Source organism: Phyllostomus discolor, chromosome 1 (genome assembly GCF_004126475.2).
Source record: "Phyllostomus discolor isolate MPI-MPIP mPhyDis1 chromosome 1, mPhyDis1.pri.v3, whole genome shotgun sequence".
NCBI lineage: Eukaryota > Metazoa > Chordata > Mammalia > Chiroptera > Phyllostomidae > Phyllostomus > Phyllostomus discolor.
The window spans coordinates 131810830-131833682 of record NC_040903.2 but is presented as its reverse complement, the minus strand read 5'-3'; the positions used below and the strand labels follow the sequence as shown (position 1 = coordinate 131833682).

The following is a 22853-nucleotide window of genomic DNA, read 5'->3' as shown; positions in this document are numbered from 1 at the left end:
AATATTCACTGAAGCGTAGAGAGGAAGACGCTAATGTCCTTTAGAAAAGCAGGCCTGAAGGCCAGTGAAAAAAGGAAATCCTCCTAATGGCCAGACCCTGGGACTGTCAGGCATGACTGAAGAACTTGTCTAGTGCCAAAGGAGTCAGTAAACATACTCATGGCCTTAATTTAGGGGCAGACTGGTGACCTGTATGTGATCCTGTTGTCTGGGTATTTTTTTTAAAGATTTTACTTATTTTTAGAGATGGGAAAGGAGAGAAATATCAATCAGTTGCATTCTGCATGCCCCCGGCGTGGGACCTGGCCAGCAATTCACTCTTGTGCCCTGTGAACTGAGCAGCATCTTTGGGTTTGCAGGCCAGAGCTCAGTCCACTGAGCCGCACCAGCCACGGCTATTTTCTAGGTTTCTTGTCCACAACCAAGTCAGCCTCTTTTTCTAAGTGATCATTTTGATTGATGGCTTACCTACTGCATTGGTGGTGTGATGGTGGTAAAATGTGCCAATAAGCCCAGAGGGGGTCATTCTAGCAGGATGGTGATTACAAGGACCAGACGGAAACTGAGGGGCAGGCATTTGTAGCAGCTGTACCTATAATACTGGAGCATGTTAGGTGAAGCTATCTTGAAAGATGAGTTTACTCCACAGAGAAGAAATATAGTAAGAGTTAGTAGAACTGACCTAGTGTGTACATCCACTTCTTGGGAATGATTCCAAAACCCCCATTTTTTCCCAGGTGATTCCATTTTCAAGGCTGCCACAAATAGCTGTGCACGGTTGTGTGTACACTGCAATCCTATGGAGAGGTTCCTGCGCCATCTTTCTGTCCACAACTGAGACCCCTCATTGCACTGAATGAGATTCAGTCTCTGAATAACTTCAACTAAGAGATACAAAGACAGGTAAGCAGCAGCAGTCAATGGCATTGTGAGGTTCTATAAAATTGGGTTCAGAGTTTGTACCATGGCAGCTCTGAGGCATGAAGAGGCCAAGGCCATGGAGACAGGACTAATGTGTCACTGAGTGGGGAAGCAGAAATGAAGAGGTCTTCAGAGAAACCAGTTCAGAGAGAGAGGAATAAAGAAGATGCATAGGGGATTATATGTTAAAAAAATGAGGAAAAGGGGGACAGAGGGAGAGCAGGAAACGAGGGTAGAGGGCAGAGACAGAACCAGAGAGAGAAAAGAGACAGAGGCAGCTAGGGGCATAGTGAGATGAACTGCCAATGACTTTCTAGACATCACCATGTCCAGCTATACTTCCTGCAATTAATTCCAGGTTTCTGATTTTTTTTAACAATTCCCCTTTTCTGAACTACATAGACTACTTCTGATTCTTACAACCAAACAATTCTTGACTTCAACGTCTGCTCCTTGACTGTAGTTGCATCTTTTTAATGTTTACTTTGCAAGTATGGAAATATATGTACTGCCTAACATAACTGGGGTACTGTAAAAAAAAAAGTGAAGCTCTCAAGAGGAACTATAATTTGTAATGTTTTAACAATTTACCAGAGGCAGAGTTGGTTTTATACAATAGTAGCTAACATTCATTGAGCACTTCCTTTGGGCTAGTTTCAAAAGTCGTACACGCATGATTTCACCTATTCTTCACAACAACCATATGTTCTATTAAAATGGCAAGATCAGTCCCATTTTACAGATAAGGAAAGCAAGGTACACAGAGAGATCAATAAATAACTTGCTCAAAGTCACACAGTCAATAAGGGGATAAAGGTAGAATATACTATTTATTTACATTTCAATAGACATCTGAAAAAAGTATGCATGCATTTAAAAATCATTTTGGTCAATTAGGTTTTTGTTGAATGCCTTATTATGTACAAAATTTAAACTAATAAACTGGTTAACATCAGTGTTACAAATATAAAGTCCTTTTAAAATATCACTATTCAAAGCAAATCTTCCTTCTGTGGTACATACACACACACAAAAAAGATGTATTAAGTTTTTTAATTTCCAAAATACCTCCTTTAAAACAGAAGGAAATAAATTCTGACAATGCTATTTTCAATGCATTAACTATTTCAAAATTCATTGGAATATCTGAAGATTACCTGTTGTAAAATGGACTCATGTGAAAACAAACATTGATTGCAGAGGGATATCTGCATTGAAAAATATGTATCCATTTAACTAATTTCAAAGTAAGTCACACACATGAATATAAGAAGTAAGATGACAAGGATAAAAGGAGTTTTTCATGGAAGGTGGTGAGTTGCTATGGACCCTGCCTCTCTGGATTTCCGAAGCAGGGCCTGCCTGAGAGCACTGATCTTCTCATCGAGTTCAGCCAGTGAATAGTTCTGCTGTAAACAATAAGAACACAAACTGCTGAGTAAGACTCTGAAGAATCTCAATGCAGATAGAGTGCTAAATGAACTATACATATTTAAAACATTCAAAAGCATGATAAATGTCTTCTTTTCTCATGAGAATAATTTTAAAATTGAACCATATATGTTGACTCTATCATGAATTTTAAGGTATAAAATAACAAGGCCTAAATATTTCTTTCTTTCTCTTTCCTAATGAAAGCTCTCCTGGGCTTTTTATTCTGTGAAAGGATTATAAGAACTTTTTTTAACTGACCATACTCATAATCAACAATGAAAAAACAAAAATTAAAGTTTAGGATTCGCATGAGTGCTTAAAATACCTGGAAATTGTCTTTCAATTGCAATCAACTACCTCTCCTGGAAAAAAATGGATCCTCTAAAAAATGTCCTCTAAATTTTACAGTAAAAAAACAAGTAACATGCTACACTTAAAAAATAACCCAACCAAAAATTTTTAAAAGTTTTCCCCAACTTAAATTTATATTACCACCACTGAAAGCTAACAAAACCTTACTAATTATGATTAAGCTAATTAATACATCATTACTGTGGACAGGGATGGGCTGAAGACACCCTCTGTCCCTCTTCTTTGATTTAGATGCTGCTAATTAGTGGTGTCTGCAAAAGGGGGTGGGGGTGAGATTTAAATTACTTAAGCATTTATGACTTTTTAGCATTTTGTAACTGATACATCCCTTCTACTATTAACAGCTGAATACAGACTTTTATATTTACTAGGCAGGCCCATCTGAGTCATCCCATGCCCTTGAACTAAAATTAATTCTCTAATTCAGGTACATTAATTTATGGTGCCCTTTATTTTAGTTCTAAATCCCCAGGTATGACCTAAAAAGCCACAGTAGTAGAAACTTTTATTAAGAAAGGTATACAGCAAATCAAACTGTTTCAGAAGCTAAAATGAAAATGCAGTAACTTACTTGAGGTGGTTGAATTTTTCTTCTTTTGCCAGAAAAGTTCTAGATTAAAAGTAAAAAATATTAATGCTTACAAAATCTAAACAATTTTCCTTCACAGAGTCCTGAATAAAATATGGACAACCCTGGCAGAAACAAAGCCCACAAACTCAGCAACCACTATCTGCAACCATCATCCACTTTCTTGTATTTTGGAAATTACTATCCAGAGATATTAAAAGTATATAGTAGCAACATCACAGCGACATGCCTGTCCCTGGCTACACACACTTTCCCATTAATTCTCAGCTTCTAATGAGGTTGAGTGTTTGTGGAAAGAGGTGCTTTGGGGATCTTCTTAGTTTCTTTTTTATCATCTTTCCATCCCAGGATACTGAACAAATGAAGCAGCAACCGACGGAGGAAAACAGAATCTGGACTACCAGGGCAAAGGGTGAAAACACACCACACACACTCCTGCCCGACTACAGCAGGACACTGTGGCTGAGGGAGCACCTACCCACTGCCCCTCCGTACGACTGGGGAACTCAGGTCCCACCCCACCAGTCTTGTCAGTGCCCACAATGGGCATGAGTGAGGAGAGGTCTGCTGGGGATTAGGGGGAGAGCCTCTGAACAAAATCTCCTCACTTCTAAGAGAAAACCCTAAAAGGAGGCAAGTTCCTCAGGACACTGCTGCTGGACTAGACACGTGACAGTGCTGTTGTCACCTTGCCATCTACTTGAGGAAAAAGCCACCGCTAAGAAGAGCTGAGAGGGGAAAGAGCCCAATTCTTTGCCAATCATGATTTAGCCAATAAATCATTTAACCCTGAGGACTGCACTAGCATTGAACTTCCTCTTTTATAAGGTAATTTCTATATTGTTTAAGCCATTTTGAGTTTAAATTTCTATTGTATTAAGCTGACAACATCCTTACACACTGTTGAACTTTTTAAATACTGACCTAATGAATTGTCTAGATACTGTTTTGGCTTCAAAGAACCACAAGCTTTCAAAAGGCAAATTAGTATATTAGTACATTTGACAAAGAAACTGTTAACGTAGAAGACAAAATTTTCTCATGAACATTTCTGACCATTGAGGTTTAGAACAAAGGTGAAGACACATTTTCCTTGTGTCAAAAGCTGTTTCAAGGAATACTGAGGTATGCCTCTTATCAATACTTATAAATGGGAAATCATTCAAGTGTGAGAATTATTAAATATGGGGGAAAACTGCTTTATGAACACGTTCCTTCCTTTGCCAAACTGAGCTGAATACCACTGGTGGCACTTGTGGGCAGGTAAGGGCTTAATGTTTAGTTTGGTCACTGCTCAGTGTCTCACCCTCCCCAGAGTTGGCTTTTTACAAACCTGATGAAAATAAACTCACTCCCCTTTGTTTTCTCAACAGTTTAATCTGTACAGTATTGCCAGTTTCCATGTCATTGAGCAATCAGACACTTTAGCGTCATTGTATCATGACACTAAAGTGAAAAGTATCAGAATAAGGCAAATAAGGACATCAGTGGTGCAACGACTAGAAACAGTAAAATGTGGGCCCTGGCCAGTGTGGCTCAGTTGGTTGGCACGTTGTCCCATAAACTGAAAGGCTGTGGGTTTGATTTCTGGTTGAGGAGCCCATAAGGGGCAAGCAATTGATGTTTCTCTCTGACTCTCTCTCCTCCTTCCTCTTTTGCTAACAATGAAAAACAATGTCCCTGGGTGAGGATGAAAAAAAAAAAAACAAACCCACTATGATGTCTTAAGAGACTTATCTGAAACCTGAGCAGAGTATTTTAACAGGTAGAACACTTAGAAACACATCTACTGTGGAAAAGCTTTAAAATTTATTGTTTTTAGGCACAAGGTAGCAATTTTTAAGTTTTTGGTATCTGGGAGAAATATTTGAGAGCACAGCACACTAAATAGCTAAAGAGACATAATTTTAAAAATGACTCTTCTCTCCTGTGATTTTACCTTAGCAGGTAATTTAGCTGCATTGCCCATGTCCTGATGAAAAGGGGATCTCTCTCTCTCTCTCTCTCTCTCTCTCTCTCTCTCTCTCTCTCTCTCTCTCTCTCTCACACACACACACACACACACACACACACACACAGAGGTCCAGGGAACCCATGCTCCAAGGAAACTCAGTGGTAAGGAGGCCTCTTCTCTGACCAACCCCCTTCCTTACTCCTGATCAGTTCAGGACTACTGACTTTAAAGATGCTGTGTCTTAAATGCTTCTTCCCTTCTGGCCCCACTGCCCTGATTCAAACTTCATTTCTCCCTGGTTTGGACAATGATGTTTCCTGAACTACTCTCCTTGACTCTAATCTCTTTCCAACTCATACCTCATAATGCCATCAGATAGGAACCTAAATTACAGGTTTCTTTTTCTCAGCGACACTGGAATTGCAAACTGGTTCCCATGACCTTCAAGGCCCTCCTAAATGTGTTTGCAATTTAACTTTCCAGCTGGATCTGTGTTTGCTCCCTACTTTGGGCCCACAGGCCTGGCCTGTACGCATAAGATTGTCTTGGTCTTCAGCAACCCCCTCTCCTGACACTTCCCTAAGAACCAGAAGTTACCATACAGAACAAATTTAAGATTTTGCCTAGTCAGTGTTTGGGAACAAAGTTAACACACCTTCAAAAGTTCAATAATTAACTATCAGTCAAGTCCTACCCATTCATTTGTACATGTAGTCAATGCCTATTACATTCTGTGTGTTAAAAGATGAATGAGACAGTCCCTGTCCTTCAGAGATTCAAAATACAGTGTGAAAAACAGGTGTGAAAACATGTAATTATAAGTGATAAGTGCTATCGAATGAACAAAGTGCTGTGGAAACATACTTGTGAAGCATGTTATACTCACTGTTTTCAAGGGTCATAATTTAAAATCAGTAATTCTTTGGAAATACTCATAAGGATTGTACCTTTTAAATGGTCTGTTATGCGATGCCCTTAAATTTTTAAAAATACTACCACACAAATCTTTCCATGTTGAATGTGAAGGGTAAAGATTTTTGGAATGATTATATGAAAGGGGGAAAAATACTATTCTCTGTCGTAATTCCTACTTCATGTATGTTAACTACTTTTAGAGTTTTATGTCTGTTTCATAAATAAACATAACTTTACATTGTTCAGTTTTATTTTGTAAACCTGGTACAATTCGTGTCTTATTTTTCTCTCAATGCTCCCCTTTTCGTGCGCTGCACTTCAGTGTCACCTAGATGTCTCAAGTGCTGAGTCCTCCGTCTGGAAAAGCTTACCCAATATTTCTATCTGTATATCCTGCTATGACTTCAAATTCACATCCTCCCCAAAACATCTCCTCCTCCAGATTTTATTTCTATTAATGATTGCATCGTTTTCCCAACAAGAAACTGGACTCACTCTTGCTCTATGTCTCTCCACATATTAATGATCTACACAGTATTTGTCAACTTTTCTTTCCTCCCGACTCCTGCATTAATCTTTTCTATTCTCATGTCCTTAGTTCAGGATCTCACTTCACATCTAATTTAGTATAATACTGTCTCCTTATTCTTAGTCTTTCCATTTTCATTTATCTCCCAGGACAATACTAGATAAATCATCTAAATAACACTTGAACAAGTCACTTCTATGCTTAAATGCTTTTAAGGGCATTTAAACTTTAGAAACGTTAAATTTCTGGGTACACCATTTAAGGTCCTCTATAATCTGACTACTTCTACCTCTTTAACCAAACACCCTAAAAATTCTATCCTATGTATAGTAGAACCCCCCAAAACAAGATTATGATTTGAAGAACCTGTTCTTTTGTTAACCAAGTTACATAACCGGTATATGTTAAGCTTTTATAAATCAGAATCAAAGAGATAAATGATGGGGCAACGTTTCACTGGGGGTGTCTAATACTATGATATTCTCTTGTAAGATCAATTCTGTTGTTAACAAGAATTATATTAACAAGGTATGAAACTGAACTGGAAAAATATCCTGCCTAGGTATTACATAATAAAAGCAACTTTAATGGGAAAACTTATGGTAGATTGTTGTAGGAAAAGGCATAAAATCTTAATAAGGTTTCCTAGAAAGATACATTAAAAAAATAACCCTAGCAGTATGAAGACCTTTGAAATCATGTAGTATAAACAACAATTCTCAAACTGTTTAAGTGTAGGCTAGAAGAACTGTGTGACATTCACATTTATACGGCTACTTCATGGATGGCTCCCGAAACGCAGTAACTGGCAATATATACTGAGGTTTTACTATGTGCTGGGGAGGGTGGTAAGTGCTTGACTGGTGTTACCTCACTTAATCCTCCTTGCATTAGCCCTTAATACTTTAACAAACACCATTTTACATTTGAGGGAAGTAAATCACTAAAACTCTTTCTCTAAATTTGTGATCTTTAGAATTCACTGCTCACTTGTTATGTAACCTGCCTTCTTCATCTAGAAATAACTTCTGCGTACCTCACTCTAATACCCAATTTAAGACTTTGGAAAGATTGATGCTATACCTAAAATAATTTTAAATATAGTTTCACCAGTGACTTATAATGATCCATGCTGATATGAGCTATTTTACATAATATTTCACAGTTTTAGAAAAAATATTACTAAAAATTTTGTTCACTTTTACATTATTTAGCTGTTTTCTAATATGCCACGGCTTAAAAGAAAACCAAAAAACAAAATCACACATCCAGACCTCAGAAAAGGCAGCTGTTATGGAAAAATCACTCCAGAAGATGGAGGGAATAATACAGTGAGCTCAGGATCACTGTCTAAAGCACAACGATGTTACAAAGAAGATACCTATCAGCACAACACTGTTTCTTACTGTCCTTGGAAGAGATAAGAATGAATAAATGACCAAATAAATGCTAGAGTTGAGGAATCGACAATACACACTAGTCTTTCAAAGTCCAGTGGCTAAGGTAAAGAAAAAGGCAGGGTGGCAGACTGCGGTCTGTTTGTTCCGTGTGGGGGAGAAATGTAAACGTGCATGAGCTGAGGAAGGGAGTCCGTGAAGAGTGAAGGATCAGAGAGACAGGAAGGAGAACTGACAGAGCTGGGTCCCAGAAGAAGCCTTTGCATTACAAGACAGCAGGTTCACAGTGACAAGTTGGACTACCACCTAGACTGATATGTTATGACACAAAAATGGCTTAAGTTTCAGAAACTGCGTAACGTATAATGAAATTACCCCCTTAAAAAATTATGAGTCTACAGTACAATACTTGGAATCATAATTTTTAAAAAACTAGGCGACACCCTACACAGAACTATGTTCATTCATCTTTGAATTATTGAAAGTGTTTCACATATAGCAGATCAACGAGTAAATTATTATATAATGACGAATCCTAAAATAAAACAACACTTAGTTATTTTTAAAAGATACTTATACTTACTACAGATTGAAAATACTCAGGAGAGATGCCTTCCAATTCAAGGATCTTATCCTCAAGTTTTTTAATCCTCTGATAAATGTCTCTTGGCACTGGACCACCTGAATACATTTAAACATTCTGAGATACTTTTGAACAATTCTCCTTACAATTTTTGTTATTAAAATACCATGCAAAGATACTTATGCATAGGAATGGGAAATATTTAAAATTAAAATAAATTAACAAGAGTACATTAGAATAAAATCCTTAGCTCACATTTTCATATTATAAACTATAGGATATATTATTATACTATACCTCTTCCCCAAGTTCCATTTAGGCTTCCTATACAACTATGAGTTTTGTTTTATGTTAAATCCATTTTATAAGATGTTGAGCAGTTCCTGTACAGAACAATTTGTATTTCTAATAGACTTTGATAGTTACTTGGGAGGAGAAAATGCAGTTATAATTGATAAATTCAACTCAGTGGCTGCAATATGCTGATCATTTTTTTCAATTTATATTACTCTTTACATGTCCATATTTTCTCCTTTAACCTAGAACAACATTATGAGGAGTTTCACAATTTTCTTAACTAACAAACTTTCCAGGGTAGGGGATGGTAAATTAAGGTTACTCAAATTTCAAGGTTATGACCACATCCCAAATCCTTTCATTTCTCAACACCTCTGAAGCAGCCACTCCGGCCCAGACCACCACCTCTCCCAGACCACCACCATGGCCTCCAAACTGGGCTCCTTGTTGCCTGGCTCCCACAGACCATATTCTCAGCAAGACAGCCAGTGATCTTTTTAAAATGTAAGACAGATGTCACTTCTCTGCTCAAAAACTCCACATTTTACTCCAAGTCAAAGCCTTTCAACAGTCTACAGGTCCCACAGAGTTTGGACATTGTTCTCATAGTCATGTCATCCGAGTCTCTTAATTCCTTCTTTCTTACTCAACGAGGCCACGCACCCTCAGTTTTAGCACTTGTGGCTCCCTCTACCTCCATATTCACAAGGCTTGCTCTCACCAACCTCAGGTCAGGGTTCACAACTCTTTAAAAACTACCAGTGTTGCCACCTCCCCCTACCTGGCACCCCTATCCCCTCTCCTTTCCCTTACTTTTCTCCAAACCATTACTACTACCCAATATTCTGTATATGTATTTTATTTATTGCTTGATCCTCCACTCTGAGATCCAGGGGGGCGTAATTTTATGACTTGTTCATTGGGTATGGCTGTCAGCTTGCACCCTGCACAAACCTAGGAAGCATCAGTTCATAGACTACACAGGTGCTCGCTGTTTAATGACTGAATGAACCCAAGATTGTGCAATGAAAGAATACAGGAAAATTTCTTATCAAAAGTATTAGCCTGTAAAATATAAAAATCCTAAAAATATCTATTTTATCTCAGGATCTTGGTAGTTCTTGATCTTGAGTAAGGTAAAATGAATAACTCATTCATTTGACTTTGTTCTTGCTGCTCCCTGTACCTAGAATGTCCCCTGCCTCAACCTTGCACCTTTCAAGAGCCAGTTCAAGCTTCACTGATTCAATAAACCATCGCCCAAATGACTTCATGCCGCTGCTCCTTGTGCCCCCATCACACTCCTTCACAGCCCCCTTAACATTCCACTTCACTATTAATCTGCTTTTCTCCCAAATAGATTATAAAGTCCTTGAAGTGCAAGACTATGACTACATCATCTCAGTATCCCTCATGTCTAAAACAGAGCTTGGCATGTAGTGGGAATTCAATAGGTATTTTTCAAAATTAACTACTTGATACTACTAGACTTAACACACCTGTCAATCCTTTTATACAGCTATATTTTAAATTCATCTAGCTCTGGGCAAGGGGATTAATTTGAACACTAATCTCTTATGACCCAAGAAGATATACTCATTCTCTTTTACCTCTATCCAGCAAATACTCTAGCTGGACTAGACTCAGAAGTTTCCTGAACCATATTTTATGCTTCAGAACTTTTTGCAGATGCTGTTCATTTTTGGAACCCTTTGCTCCTGCCCACTGAAAAACTCCTACTAACACTTCAAAGGCTCAAAGGTCACTTTACCAGGGATACCATTACTTGACCTCCCAAGACAGCTAGGCACTAACTTTGTGTACCCACTGTACCTTGCAAGTATCTAAAAAGGTAAAATGAGCAAATCGTTCCTTCAGCAAACATTTAAATACCTGTTTTGTGCCAGCCAATGCACTAGGTACATAGTAATGAACCTGACAGTTTGCTCTCATTGACCTTAATATCTAGTGGAGGAGACAAGAGTACCAAGAAGGGTAACCCACACCAGTGCGGGGTCAGGAGGGAAAGCATGGGTTAAGGAAAAACCTGAGTAAAGGCCCTATGATAGCAAAATGAATAGGAAGCTTGGGGAGCCCAGAGATGTGGCTGAAACTAAAGATGCAGATCACACTGTTTAAAATACTACCCCCACCCATCTGAATCTCCTTCCCCTTTCCTTGGTCAAGCTGCTCCATCCATAGCCCTTCTTTCCTAGGGTAACATATAAATAATGTACTGGAATTTCTGTCTACATGTATTCTCAGTACCTAGAACAGTACCTGGCTTATCATAGGAACTTAATACCTATTTGTGGAATGAATAAGTACTAAGTTTGGTATGCATATAAGGGCAACAGAAAACCAGTAAAGAATTTTTAGCTGAGGAGTAGCAAGACAGGATTTGAGCTTTAGAAAAAGCAACTGGGCCACAGGGTAAAAAATTGGTCTCAAGAAGGAAGTCTAATGGCAGAATGACCAGTTTACATCCTTCTACCAGTCTGAGAACACAGTCGCTTCAACGAGAGTAGTTGCTGTGGAGAAAGAAGTGGGTGGATTTGAGAGAGATTTTGAAGAGAGAATCAACAGAATCTCACGACTAGATGAGGAGGGAGACTCAGACTTTACAGCCAGTTAGAATCTAGGTTTGTTTTTTTTTAAATTTTGTTTTGTTTTGTTTTAAAGATTTTATTTATTTATTTTTAGGGAGGGAAGGGAGGGGGGAGAGAGAGAGAGAGAGAGAGAGAGAGGGAGAGAAACATCAATGTGCGGTTGCTGGGGGTTATGGCCTGCAACCCAGGCATGTACCCTGGCTGGGAATCGAACCTGGGACACTTTGGTTCCCAGCCCGCGCTCAATCCACTGAGCTACGCCAGCCAGGGCTCTAGAATCTAGGTTTGACTTCTAGCTATCGCTACCTTGGGCATGTTGCTGGAGCTCTCTGAACTGCAGTTTCTTTATCCAACGACGACAACAGATCCAACACCTCACAAGGGCACTGTTAAATATTAAGTGAATTGACATATGCAGAATTCTCTCAGAGTGACTGGCACTTACTATTATTCAATGAATGTTACTTCACTTTCCCCATGGCATTCATTTATTTATATGCTTACCCTCAGTGAGAATTCCCTGACGACTAGGATCACATTTATCAATATTTTGTACCTAGTACATGTAGGTGACAGGAACAAACAATGGTCACAGTTAGGTTATAAAACTAATGGCAGGAAAAGACTATGTTAGTTTTCAGCTCTGACTTTAATAAACTGAGTGTCAGTATCTCTTTGGAACCTGTTCCCATTCTACTAAAACTCTCAAACTCGTGAGCAGAGAAAGAAGAGCGCAAACACATGAACTATAAGTTCTTTGAGAGCAGGGACTATGTTTTGTTTTTCATTTTTGTACCAACCAAAACCATGTTTTGTACAATACATAAGAGGCGCTGAGTAAAACTTTGGTGACTAAATGAATTGGAACTTCTTTAGCCACTTACACAGTTACATTATAGAGCACTGCCCAGCACTCTGCTTACCTGTCTGCAATCGCAAGTGAGCCTCAATATTCTGTAGTCGCTCTTCGACAGCCTGATTACCACACTCTCGGAGCATGCTGCTCGGTGTATGACCTGACCCTTGCACCCCTTCAGGCCGAGTCTGTGGTCCATATGTATTCACAACTCTAGAAACTAAGTTAAGAAACTTTTGAGCCTATTAAAGTTACATTTCAAAAACCAAGAATTCTTTTTCCTTAACAGTACTTTATATATTTTTCATAAAGACCATCTAACCACAAACCCAAGTATGACAAAAGGCAGGATTTTTTGGTTTAAAATAAACAAAATTTAGATAGGACAGTCATTTTTATTACATTTTGCTTATAATCTATAATAAGCCTCATCAAGTAGTACTTACCTTTTACATGACTTTTAAATCCAGGATAAGGGGTAAAAATCGCATCGGTTCTTGCACAACTATTTTCTAAGGAGAAATTAGATGAATATAAGTATATTCTTACTTCAAATGTATGAGATTTTGACAAACATCCAATAATTTGTATTAGTTAACATATAATAAGAGAATATAATCTTAAGTGATCGTAAATAAATTACTATCATATACAGGATAAAATGTAGTGATCTTTGCCCTCTAAAATGTATAATACCTAATCTAATTTTTGGATTTATACATACAAAAGTCCTCAACATTCAGTGGCATAATATAATTTTTAATGAATACCAATATCCCTAAAAACCATCTGGGCCTTTGGGGGGAAACTTTATATAGTACAGAGAATATCTTAATTCTAAGTCAAAGAGAGGTTATTCACTTTATTTCAACATAGAAATAAAAAGAACTAATTATTTTTACTGAACTTTCTTTTTAAAAGTTACAGCATTATTTGATATTACATACTGACCAAATTAGTGAACATCTAACAAAAAGGATTAATTATACACTTCCACATTTTTATTTCTGAACTCCACACAAACACTTTATCCAGATTTCCAATGCTCCTTTAAAAAAAACCCCATATCACAAAGCCATCTATCTCTTTCCAGATTGCCCCTTATGAAAAAATGCACTTTTCTGAAAGCTACATTGTGGGAATTTGTTCTTTTTTCTAAGATTAAAAGTATTATAGTTTCTTACAAATGAGATATCAATATATAAATTAAAAAGCAAGGGGGACTACTAGAAAGATGTTAACATAACATATATTTCAAATATTATAAAATATTTTAAATTATATTAGGCAAAACCATCCATTACAGTACATTTTCTGAAATGTTGTCCTTATTTTATAATAAAATAAATGGCAAAAGAGATCCTGAGAGGAAAATTTTTCCCCACTGAATTTTTTTAAAAAATCCACTGTTGATATATTTAAATCAAAATGAGAAGTATTGAAAGGCACACACTAACACATTACAATAATACATTTGTATTTTTTTCAGTCTACGTTTTCTTAATAGTTCTGTTGATAAAACCAAACTGTGTGAATAAATGCCAAATTCACTTACCTTATATATATAAATACTAAACAGTCATTTTTCTTTTAATTTTTGTTTTGAGACACCTCAAAATATATTTAAAGGGCTATCACTTCTCTATTCCCTTTCTAAAATTTCACAGGGCTAAGGGTTAAAAAAAGAAGCTATCATCCATTTTGGAGCTATATTCCAAACATATAGATTAAATGACCCATCAGACAGAAATTCAGCATGGTGTGAAGACAGTGAATGTATGAGTGCTAGTCACTCTCTACAGCAATTCTTGCTAGCACTGTTTTGAGCCAGCAAGAAATTGAATAGGCCAAGGAATCCTGCTGAGCATTTCAATTCTTGTCAATTTCTATCCCCTGGTGGTTTATAATAATAGAGTTAGCGGGGAGAACAGAGGAATAACATTAGTGACACATGTGCTTGCTCCCTCAACAAACCCTTTCTCATGGGTTGTTTGCAGTTGGACTGTAGTACCTGAGATTCTGCCACTGCTGCACCTGTTTTGAGAAACTAACAGGAAAATATACCAAACCTATATGCACATATAAGGTTAATAGTAGAAAAGGCTGAATTTAGGACCCAACTTGAGAATGTATTATTTCATTAAGAGAATCAGTGTACCGATATAGTAAGAGTCAATTCTAGGTTCATCTGACAATTCTATATTCATGATAATTAGCCATGAGATATTAGAAGCAATAAGGAAAATCCTCATTCCAATTAGAAACTCTTCTCCATAATTTTTATAGGACTACTTGTTCTGATTATTACTATGGTACCTGAATGCTCTATGCCAGTGCTTTACAATATTTTGTATTCTGCAGCATACTTGCAGATCTATAAATATACTATAGCATCAACTGGGGAGGAAAAGGAGAATCTGATGAAAAACAGCAAGTGAGAGAAAGAAAAAAGCGTAAGCATTACAGTTTCATGACAAATTGGTTTTATCGTGACATAAAACATTTTGAACAGTGTAGGAGTATTGAGAAAATTGCTCCCTCTTGAGGAGTATTAACTTTACTAAGTTCACTTTATGTAAGTTCACATCATAATTTCGTAAGTACATTTATAGGCATGAAATGTATATAGCTTAGTTCCTCCTTACTGAGACCCAGCAACCCTGTTACTCACACTTCATCTTTATTTTCTAAAAAAATTTCAAAACATTGCACCTGTGGTAAACATGAGCCTTTTATTATGTTACCCTTTATTTGATTTTTGTGTAAATGAAACCATTTTGCAATATAGTCAATTATTAAACAGAAGGAAATTCTGTTGCCTTGGTTTCTAAGTAAACTTATGAAACAAACTGCATTCATAATGTTATTTTTAAAAACAAGTGAAAGATCAGAGCAACTGTAAAAACTGTTCTTAAAATCCTATGAAAATTATTCTTCTAGATAGTTACCTTGATTACAATCAATAACATTGCAAAATTCCCTGACGTTGTTTTCATTGATTTCAGCTTGCTTTCTTTCAATAAATGCCGATATTCGTCTGTCAATCTACAAACAGTAAGTATGCATGTTTAAACAACTGGAATATAACAATATTTAAAAACTAATGCTCCCCCCGAAAATAAAACCTTCTTACTTCTGCTTTTCCAGCCTTTATTTGAACTACTTCTGGATCAAAATGGACCTGCGTCTTTTTCACATCCCCTAAATCACAATCTTTGTGCTGCTCTTCCTTTTGTAGGTCGCCTACGGGAAATGTGGCATCTACTTCATTCTTGTTCCCTTTTTCTCCTTTTCCTATCTCTTCAACAACAGTTGTATTCTCCTCTTTAATCAGAGGCTGAAGTTTTGCTAAAAAAGGCTGAGAAGAACACAATCCATTTGCTGGGGTTCAAACTGATCAAAATCAATTATACATTTACCATGTTTATATAAATTTCTGCTACATATAAGTGCAATATTTAGAGTCAAATAGCTAAATATAAAAAGTTAGCATATCAGAATACATAAATCTGACCACAAGTAACTGTATGCTGTTCTCTGTATTGTGACCATTATCATTTGTTCTATATCTGTTTTTTGTGTGTTTTTTTTTTTTAAAGGAGAGACAAAAAACCTGAGGAAATTTAAAATTTTCTTTGAGGGAATCATTCTGTCACTCATCTTTTATTTTGTGCCATATCAAAGCCTCAGCCTCTGGCACCAATGCCACTTAATTAACATGTCATTCAAATGCCTCCTCAGAACACTAGGCTTAGTATTTTTCCTCTTTAACATGAGAGCCAGTGCTCTCACTCAGCAAAGCCCTGCATTATCACTATATCACTGGAGATTCTCCACTTGAAACTGCAGTTGGCCAAAGTGAATGAGAGAGTATAGACATGAAATACATAGGTGTTAGGCTGAGTGAACACTCAGGCTTTTCTTGACATGGCAAGGTATCTTCTTGGGTCATGAAATCAAATTTTTACAAAGAAAATGAACAAAACAACAAAAAAAACCTACCACGACCCACAGATGAAAAGAGACATGCCTATCAGTATACTAGAGGGGGAAAAACCCTGCTGTATAATGTGAATTATACTACCCATGTCTGTACCACAATTAGGCCTCAACTAAGTTCTATAGTCATTGCTTCTGCCCTTTAAAACTAGAGCTATTACTTTTAACATAAAACAGAGTTAAAATTTCCTGAAGTCATTAAACAGAGAGCTGAAAATTAATGTCTCTTCCATTAATCAAAACACACCAGCATCTGTCAGTATTTCAATTATTTTTTCATACCTACAATTTTGCTTCCATTGTTTCCTATACCAAATACTCTTCTGAAAACCTTACACTGCAATAGCAACAAACTGACCGGTCCAAACAGTTCTTCCAGTTACCTTTTTGACAATTCATATTTTATATTTTGATTAGAGATAAACTGCAAACTTGCATCAATTATAATTGTAGACATATTCAACTGAAAACCAGCAAGATCAAAATGCTATTCAGTTATTTGAACTAATATACTAAATATTTTATAACATAGCAATAGTATTATAAATAACAATTTAATGTTGTCTTCTAATACAAAGTATGAATTATTTCAAACTGTTAAGAAAAAGGTAACCTAGTGACTGGATACTGACTAAGATGAGACACTAATGCCACAGAAATTACTTTCTTTTTAAAAACTATGCTGAAACTGTTTAATTGCAACAGACACTCCAGGATGTGTCATGCTGGGATAATGCCACTTCTTGAACCACTGAAAGCACTCCATGAGCCTCCAAACTCACCCAAGGCATGGAATCATTATCATGGCATGACACACACCTGCCGTGTCTTATTGCTTAATTATAACCCACCATAGATGCAACTGTATTGAATTTTCAGTGCAAGTCTAGAATTGAATAGAATTGTGTTCATTCAATCTTCATACCCACATCAGCCTATTGGGCTATATTTCTGTAACTGTTCTGATCACTATGTAAATTGACAGATTTGGATCCAATCTGGATGAAGTAATCTTTTATTATTAATACTATTAATACAGTGTTAAGATAGAACTGACAAATACTCCAGCTTATAATTAAAGTACACTTAATACTTATATCGAGTTAACATTTTAAACAAGAATTTACCTGTAAATATAAAACATGCTGCTCGAGTGCACTAAAGAGCAAAGCAGGCTGGAATGCTGAGAGGCTCTGGAGTTTGTTCCAATCGATTGTAATTTTCACCACATCATCTCTGAGGTTAAGCTTCAAAGGGGCAAACCAGCAACATTACAAAAATTATACGATTAAGCTGTACATATATGGGATTGTCACACAAAAAAAGATTTCTGTACAATCACATGCCTATTTAGCTCAAAGTTATCAAGTTTTTAATGATACACTAGTAACAAGCTCTATCAAGTTACCATTTTAAAAGGCCAATAAAGGTGCCATTTTCATTAAAAAGTAAAATGACATCTCATTCTAATTCTATTCTTGGTTCTTTGTAATAGGATCATTTTGGGGGTGAAACCATCCACAAAAGATGAAAAGATGAGGCTTTTTTGACACTTCAATATCTAAAAACCTTTTGACAGAGGCCAAGATATGCTTGTGCTATTCAGAATCCTACACTTCAGGTTCAGAGCATTAAACAGAGGGGCATGCACATTTATGAAAGCACTGATGGACACGTTCTTTCTGTGAGATATAAATAGATAACTGAACTATATTATTACTCTGATGTCTTCTGTATCACATTTTCATTGTTTTCTACTTTAACAAATTTTTAAAATAATTTAAAAGTCATAATTATTCACATATAAAGTCTAGGGATAAATGACAACATGTTTATCTACTTCCAATAAAAAACAAACTGGATTAAATGACCAGATATTTTGCTGAATTGTATTTTCAATTTATAATAAGTGAGGTAAGTGTGACCTATTTAAATAAAGTTACATATGGAAAACTACCAAGAACCTAAATATAAAATTAATATCAAAATCAGCAAAAACGTTAGAGGGAAAGCTTCTATCCTTCGTCCTTTGAATGAATAAAAGTGAACCTCCATAAACTTTTCTAGGAACACGTGCTTATACTGTAAGGATATATATTGCATAGAAGGATCAAGTTCACTACTATATTATTTTTTCAGAAATTGTTTTTTAAAAACTAGTCACATTTGCTACAAAATAAAGACAAGCATGACATTAGTTCAAATACTAGTCTTATGAGTTGTAACTATAATAAAACAAAAAGATGAATAATTGTACAAAGAACCAAAGAAATTCAAAAGGCACTATATTGAATGAATACTGTAAGACAGACATTTACCACTCTTTGAATAGGAGACCAGAATCATTTAAAGTCCGTATTAGACAACTACAAAGAAAAAGGAAGTTTTGTGTAGGTTGCACTGGCAAAAGTTAGTTTATATCAATTTTACTAACATTCTATATTAAGATTACCACATTAATCTTGTTAATGTGGTTAATGTGGTATAATGTCTATAAAGACTTTTTTAGACAACTTATGTATGGGAATAAACTATTACTATAGTTTTACAGTCCTCAAAGAGATCTATATTTGACTATACAAACTTATGAATACTGTTTGCGGATAAAGCAAACAATCCTTAACCAAAGGACAGACTCAGATTTTCTAGAGAAAATAATAGCTTACAGAAAATAAATCATAATATTTGGATATTCTCATTTTAAGTCAGCAAGATTATGTAAAACTTCAAGTGAAATTAAAGAAGTCCAATTTCAGAAGACCACATAATACTGCTACAAATTAAAACTATCCCAACACATCCAATTAGTTATTCAACAAATTCCGTTAATAATATAAATTCTATGTTAATAATTCTAAATTCTATGCATTCTATGTATTATAGAATAATAATACAAATTCTATTTTTACTATATAGAACTTATAACTGTAAAACACTCACTCAAAAATGTATTACTCTGCCATTAATGTGAACTATTTAAATATGCATTTTCAATAAAAACTTTTTAAAATTAATATAACAATCCAAGTTAAAAATAAGCAATTCTTCAGCTTGGCAAAATGGCCCACCCAGAGCTAAGCAGTAAGGGTAAAAATCAATAAATTTGAAATCTGAAATAGAAACTTTCGTATATTCAATTTTATGTTCCCTTTTTGAGCTCTAATAATACAATGATAATATACAGAATGAACTTAGGCACTCACAACATACATTTTTAAAAAATCCTTTAAACTGGTTGCAAAAAGAAATAGTAATTTTCTCCAGGGGCAATTTTGTTAAGTATGGTACTCAGGCTTCCATTCTCTTCTTCAAGAAATAAATCTCAAAATACAGAGTATTATCAAAATGGTTAGCCATTTAATTGGTGACACAATCTTATTTTTTAACACTTGCATACATGGTCACTTCATTGTGTTAAGTAAACTGTCAAATATTTAAACATTTCTGACAGATGACATGAGTAAATTTTAATTACATCTCTACTTGTACCTACAGAATACCTGAATGTTTAAATTTTTAAATGTTTTAAAAATTCAGTACGCAAATATTTTAAAAGACATGTTAAAATTATGTCTTTTGTCATTTAAAAAAATCTCATTACATAAAACAAAAAACTAAAAACCTTAAAAGTTCCAGTGCAGGCCAGAAAAAGTGCTCCAACTTTTAAACCATTTACAGGTTTTGGGTCTTAAGACTGAAATGTTAACGTTCCCAAGTCTTTGGAATATCTTATTATAAGTTCATGGCAAATAACTGAATTTAAAAGTTACAGCTTTTAGCAGATTCCATTAACAATTGTTCTATTACACCAAACTGAATATTTAACTTAGAGCAATGCTCTTTGTAAATCACAACAAACATAATAGGACTTTTTAAAATACTGAAATAACTTTTTAAAAATTGATTCTCCATCTACCCAAAGCTTTTAAAAATAATTTTCACAAATCAGACAAACGCTCTTTTCATAAAAGAAGTTACATTATCTCTGACACAAACGCCTTCTGTTCCTACTACATGCACTAGTACCAGCCCCTCAACAAACTTTTATAGTTAGAAAATACTCCGTCTAAGCTATAAGAGAAAATATTTCTTTTTAAAAGCAAGCTTTTTCAAGTTGCTTATTTAAATTTGCTTTGCATTTTACATCATGAAACGAAACAGTGACTTGACTGGAATAGTGTAAGAAGCATTTTTATTTAAACAGAATTTTATTCTGACGTTTCTGCAAAAGCTATGCATCAGCCAGTTAAAGTAGTTAACAGTTAAATAACAGTTCTGACGTGAACAGTATCCACCATGGATAACTCATACAACTTTTGATCTAATTATTTCATATTAATTTATTTTATATTCCTCCCCCTTTGAAAAGGTAACTGAAGTACACAACGGCCAAAAGCAAAAAAGTCAGTGACTCCTAAGAGCAAATCATATAAAAAAAAAAAGTGGAGAGATCTTCCAGAAATCTCAGGCCATACTAACCTACCAGTTTCCACAGTGAATGAACTGGAGGAAAAGGTATCCTAAGCTCCAGGAGCCTACCAAGCCCTCACAGCTCTCCCGCACTCGTTCAGCCGGTTCCTCTCAGAGCCAGGTTTCCACTAACCTCACTCACTCCAGGGGAGAAGAGTTGCAAGAAAATCTCGCCCGCAGCGGGTCCTGAAATGGGTTCGTGCGGCCACTCTCACTCCGAGCGCAGTTGGCTGGGCGCCGGCTCCTCCCCGGCCTCGGCTACTCCGGCCGGGTCCTAGGCAGGCCTCCGCGGTCCCCAAGCCCCGTGGCCCCCGTCCCGCCCCCCGCCTCCGCTGGAGGAAAAAGGAAGGGCGGGAGAATTCCCGTACCAACATCTCACAGGCCATCACTCACTTGTCCAGCCAGCGTGTGCAGGGAGCGGAAGATTTCGAAGAGCACCTCTTGGGAGAGGCTGGGGCTGCAGCTCTGCTCCAGGCTTCTGTCACCGGTGCACGGAAGACTAAGCTCAGCAACAGCAGCCATGACACCTTCGCAGGCTGCCCCCAACACCATCCCCTCCTTTCTCCAGCTTTCGTCGCTCGGTGATGACGTAAAACACAGCGCTCGACAGAAGCCGGACTTTGAGAAACCACTCTTTCTACTTGACTGACAATCTGATGCACCAATCAGATGCAGCTATAGCTTCATAGACTGGGTAACTGCCCACCAGCGTGGGGCTGGAAACAGTCTTTGGGGTGATGATTGCAGGTGTGGTTCGCTGAGGGGTAGCTTTGTGAGGTTTTCCTTGACTGTTAGATGTTGCTTACGAGTTCTGGTAGGAGGAAGTTTATAGTTAAATGGTAGCATATTAGTCCCAACTTAAAAGTTGACATTTTAACAGCTCTGTGGATTGGTTTGGAGAAAGATTGCTGGTCAGGGGTGCAGGTGCCCACATGTATTTCTAAACCCTGGAAAGCAGAATTGTACTAATTGGATAGAACATTTGCATCTCTACGAGGTAGTTTACAACTTACACAAATTAACGTCGCTAATTTTTCATGCGAGCATATAAACAATAAAATGCTTTATTATGCCTCATTTACAGTCAAGAGAATGGCATTTAAAATCTGCGAAATAATTATATCATTTTATATTTTAAAATTTTTAATGGTGTTCTATTACAGTTGTCCCAAATTTCCCCCCTTTGCACTCCTCTGCCCCCACAGTCAATTCCCACACCCTTTTCCATGTTCATGGGTCGTTCATATACATTCCTTGAATAATCCCTTCATCTTCTTTCAAACAGTCCCCATCTCCATCCTCCCATCCTACAGCTATCAGTCTGTTCCATGATTCTATTGCCTCTGGTTCTATTTTGCTCATTAGTTTATTTTACTCATTAGATTCCTCTTATAAGTGAGGTCATATGGTATTTCTCTTTCACAGACTCCTTACTCAACTTGGCATAATACTCTCCAGTTCTATCCATGCAGTCCTAAAAGGTATGAGTTCCTTCTTTCTTTCTGTTGCATAGTATTCCACTGTGTAAATGTACCACAGTTTTTTGTCCCCTCATTTACTGATGGACACTTAGGCTGTTTCCACCACTTGTCTATTGTAACTATTGCTGCTATGAAAACAGGGGTGCATACGTTCTTTTCAATCAGTGATTCATGATCCTTAGGATCTATTCCCAGCAGCAGAGTCGTGAGATCAAAAGGCAGTTCGATTTTTATTTTTTTGTGGAAATTCCATACTGTTTTCCATAGTGGCTGTGCCAGTTTGCATTCCCACCAAAAGTGCACTAGCGTTCCCTTTTCTCCACATCCTTGGCAGCCCTTCTTCTCTGTTGATTAATGATAGCCATTTTTGGCAGATGTGAGGTGATATCTCCTTATGGTTTTAATTTGCACCTCTGATGGGTAGTGATATTGAGCATCTTTTCATGT

General features: G+C 36.6%; 1 protein-coding gene across 3 annotated transcripts; it reads right to left on the bottom strand.

The window, feature by feature from the left end:
* Positions 1-1723: 1723 nt before the first annotated feature.
* On the bottom strand, positions 1724-21506 carry LOC114493010 (MAP3K12 binding inhibitory protein 1). Of its 3 annotated transcripts, none has more exons than XM_028507684.2 (9): positions 21319-21506; positions 17583-17702; positions 15590-15814; positions 15405-15501; positions 12903-12968; positions 12524-12676; positions 8695-8792; positions 3299-3337; positions 1724-2330 (listed from the first exon to the last, which is right to left on the bottom strand). In XM_028507684.2, the coding sequence occupies exons 1-9, from the start codon at positions 21475-21477 to the stop codon at positions 2223-2225; spliced, it is 1065 nt and encodes a 354-aa protein (XP_028363485.1). In that variant the 5' UTR covers positions 21478-21506; the 3' UTR covers positions 1724-2222. The 3 variants fall into 3 exon arrangements, with proteins under 3 accessions (XP_028363485.1, XP_028363486.2, XP_035885058.1); XM_028507685.2 differs by having other exon boundaries at positions 1724-2327; positions 21319-21494; XM_036029165.1 differs by lacking the exon at positions 12524-12676 and having other exon boundaries at positions 21319-21494.
* Positions 21507-22853: the final 1347 nt, after the last annotated feature.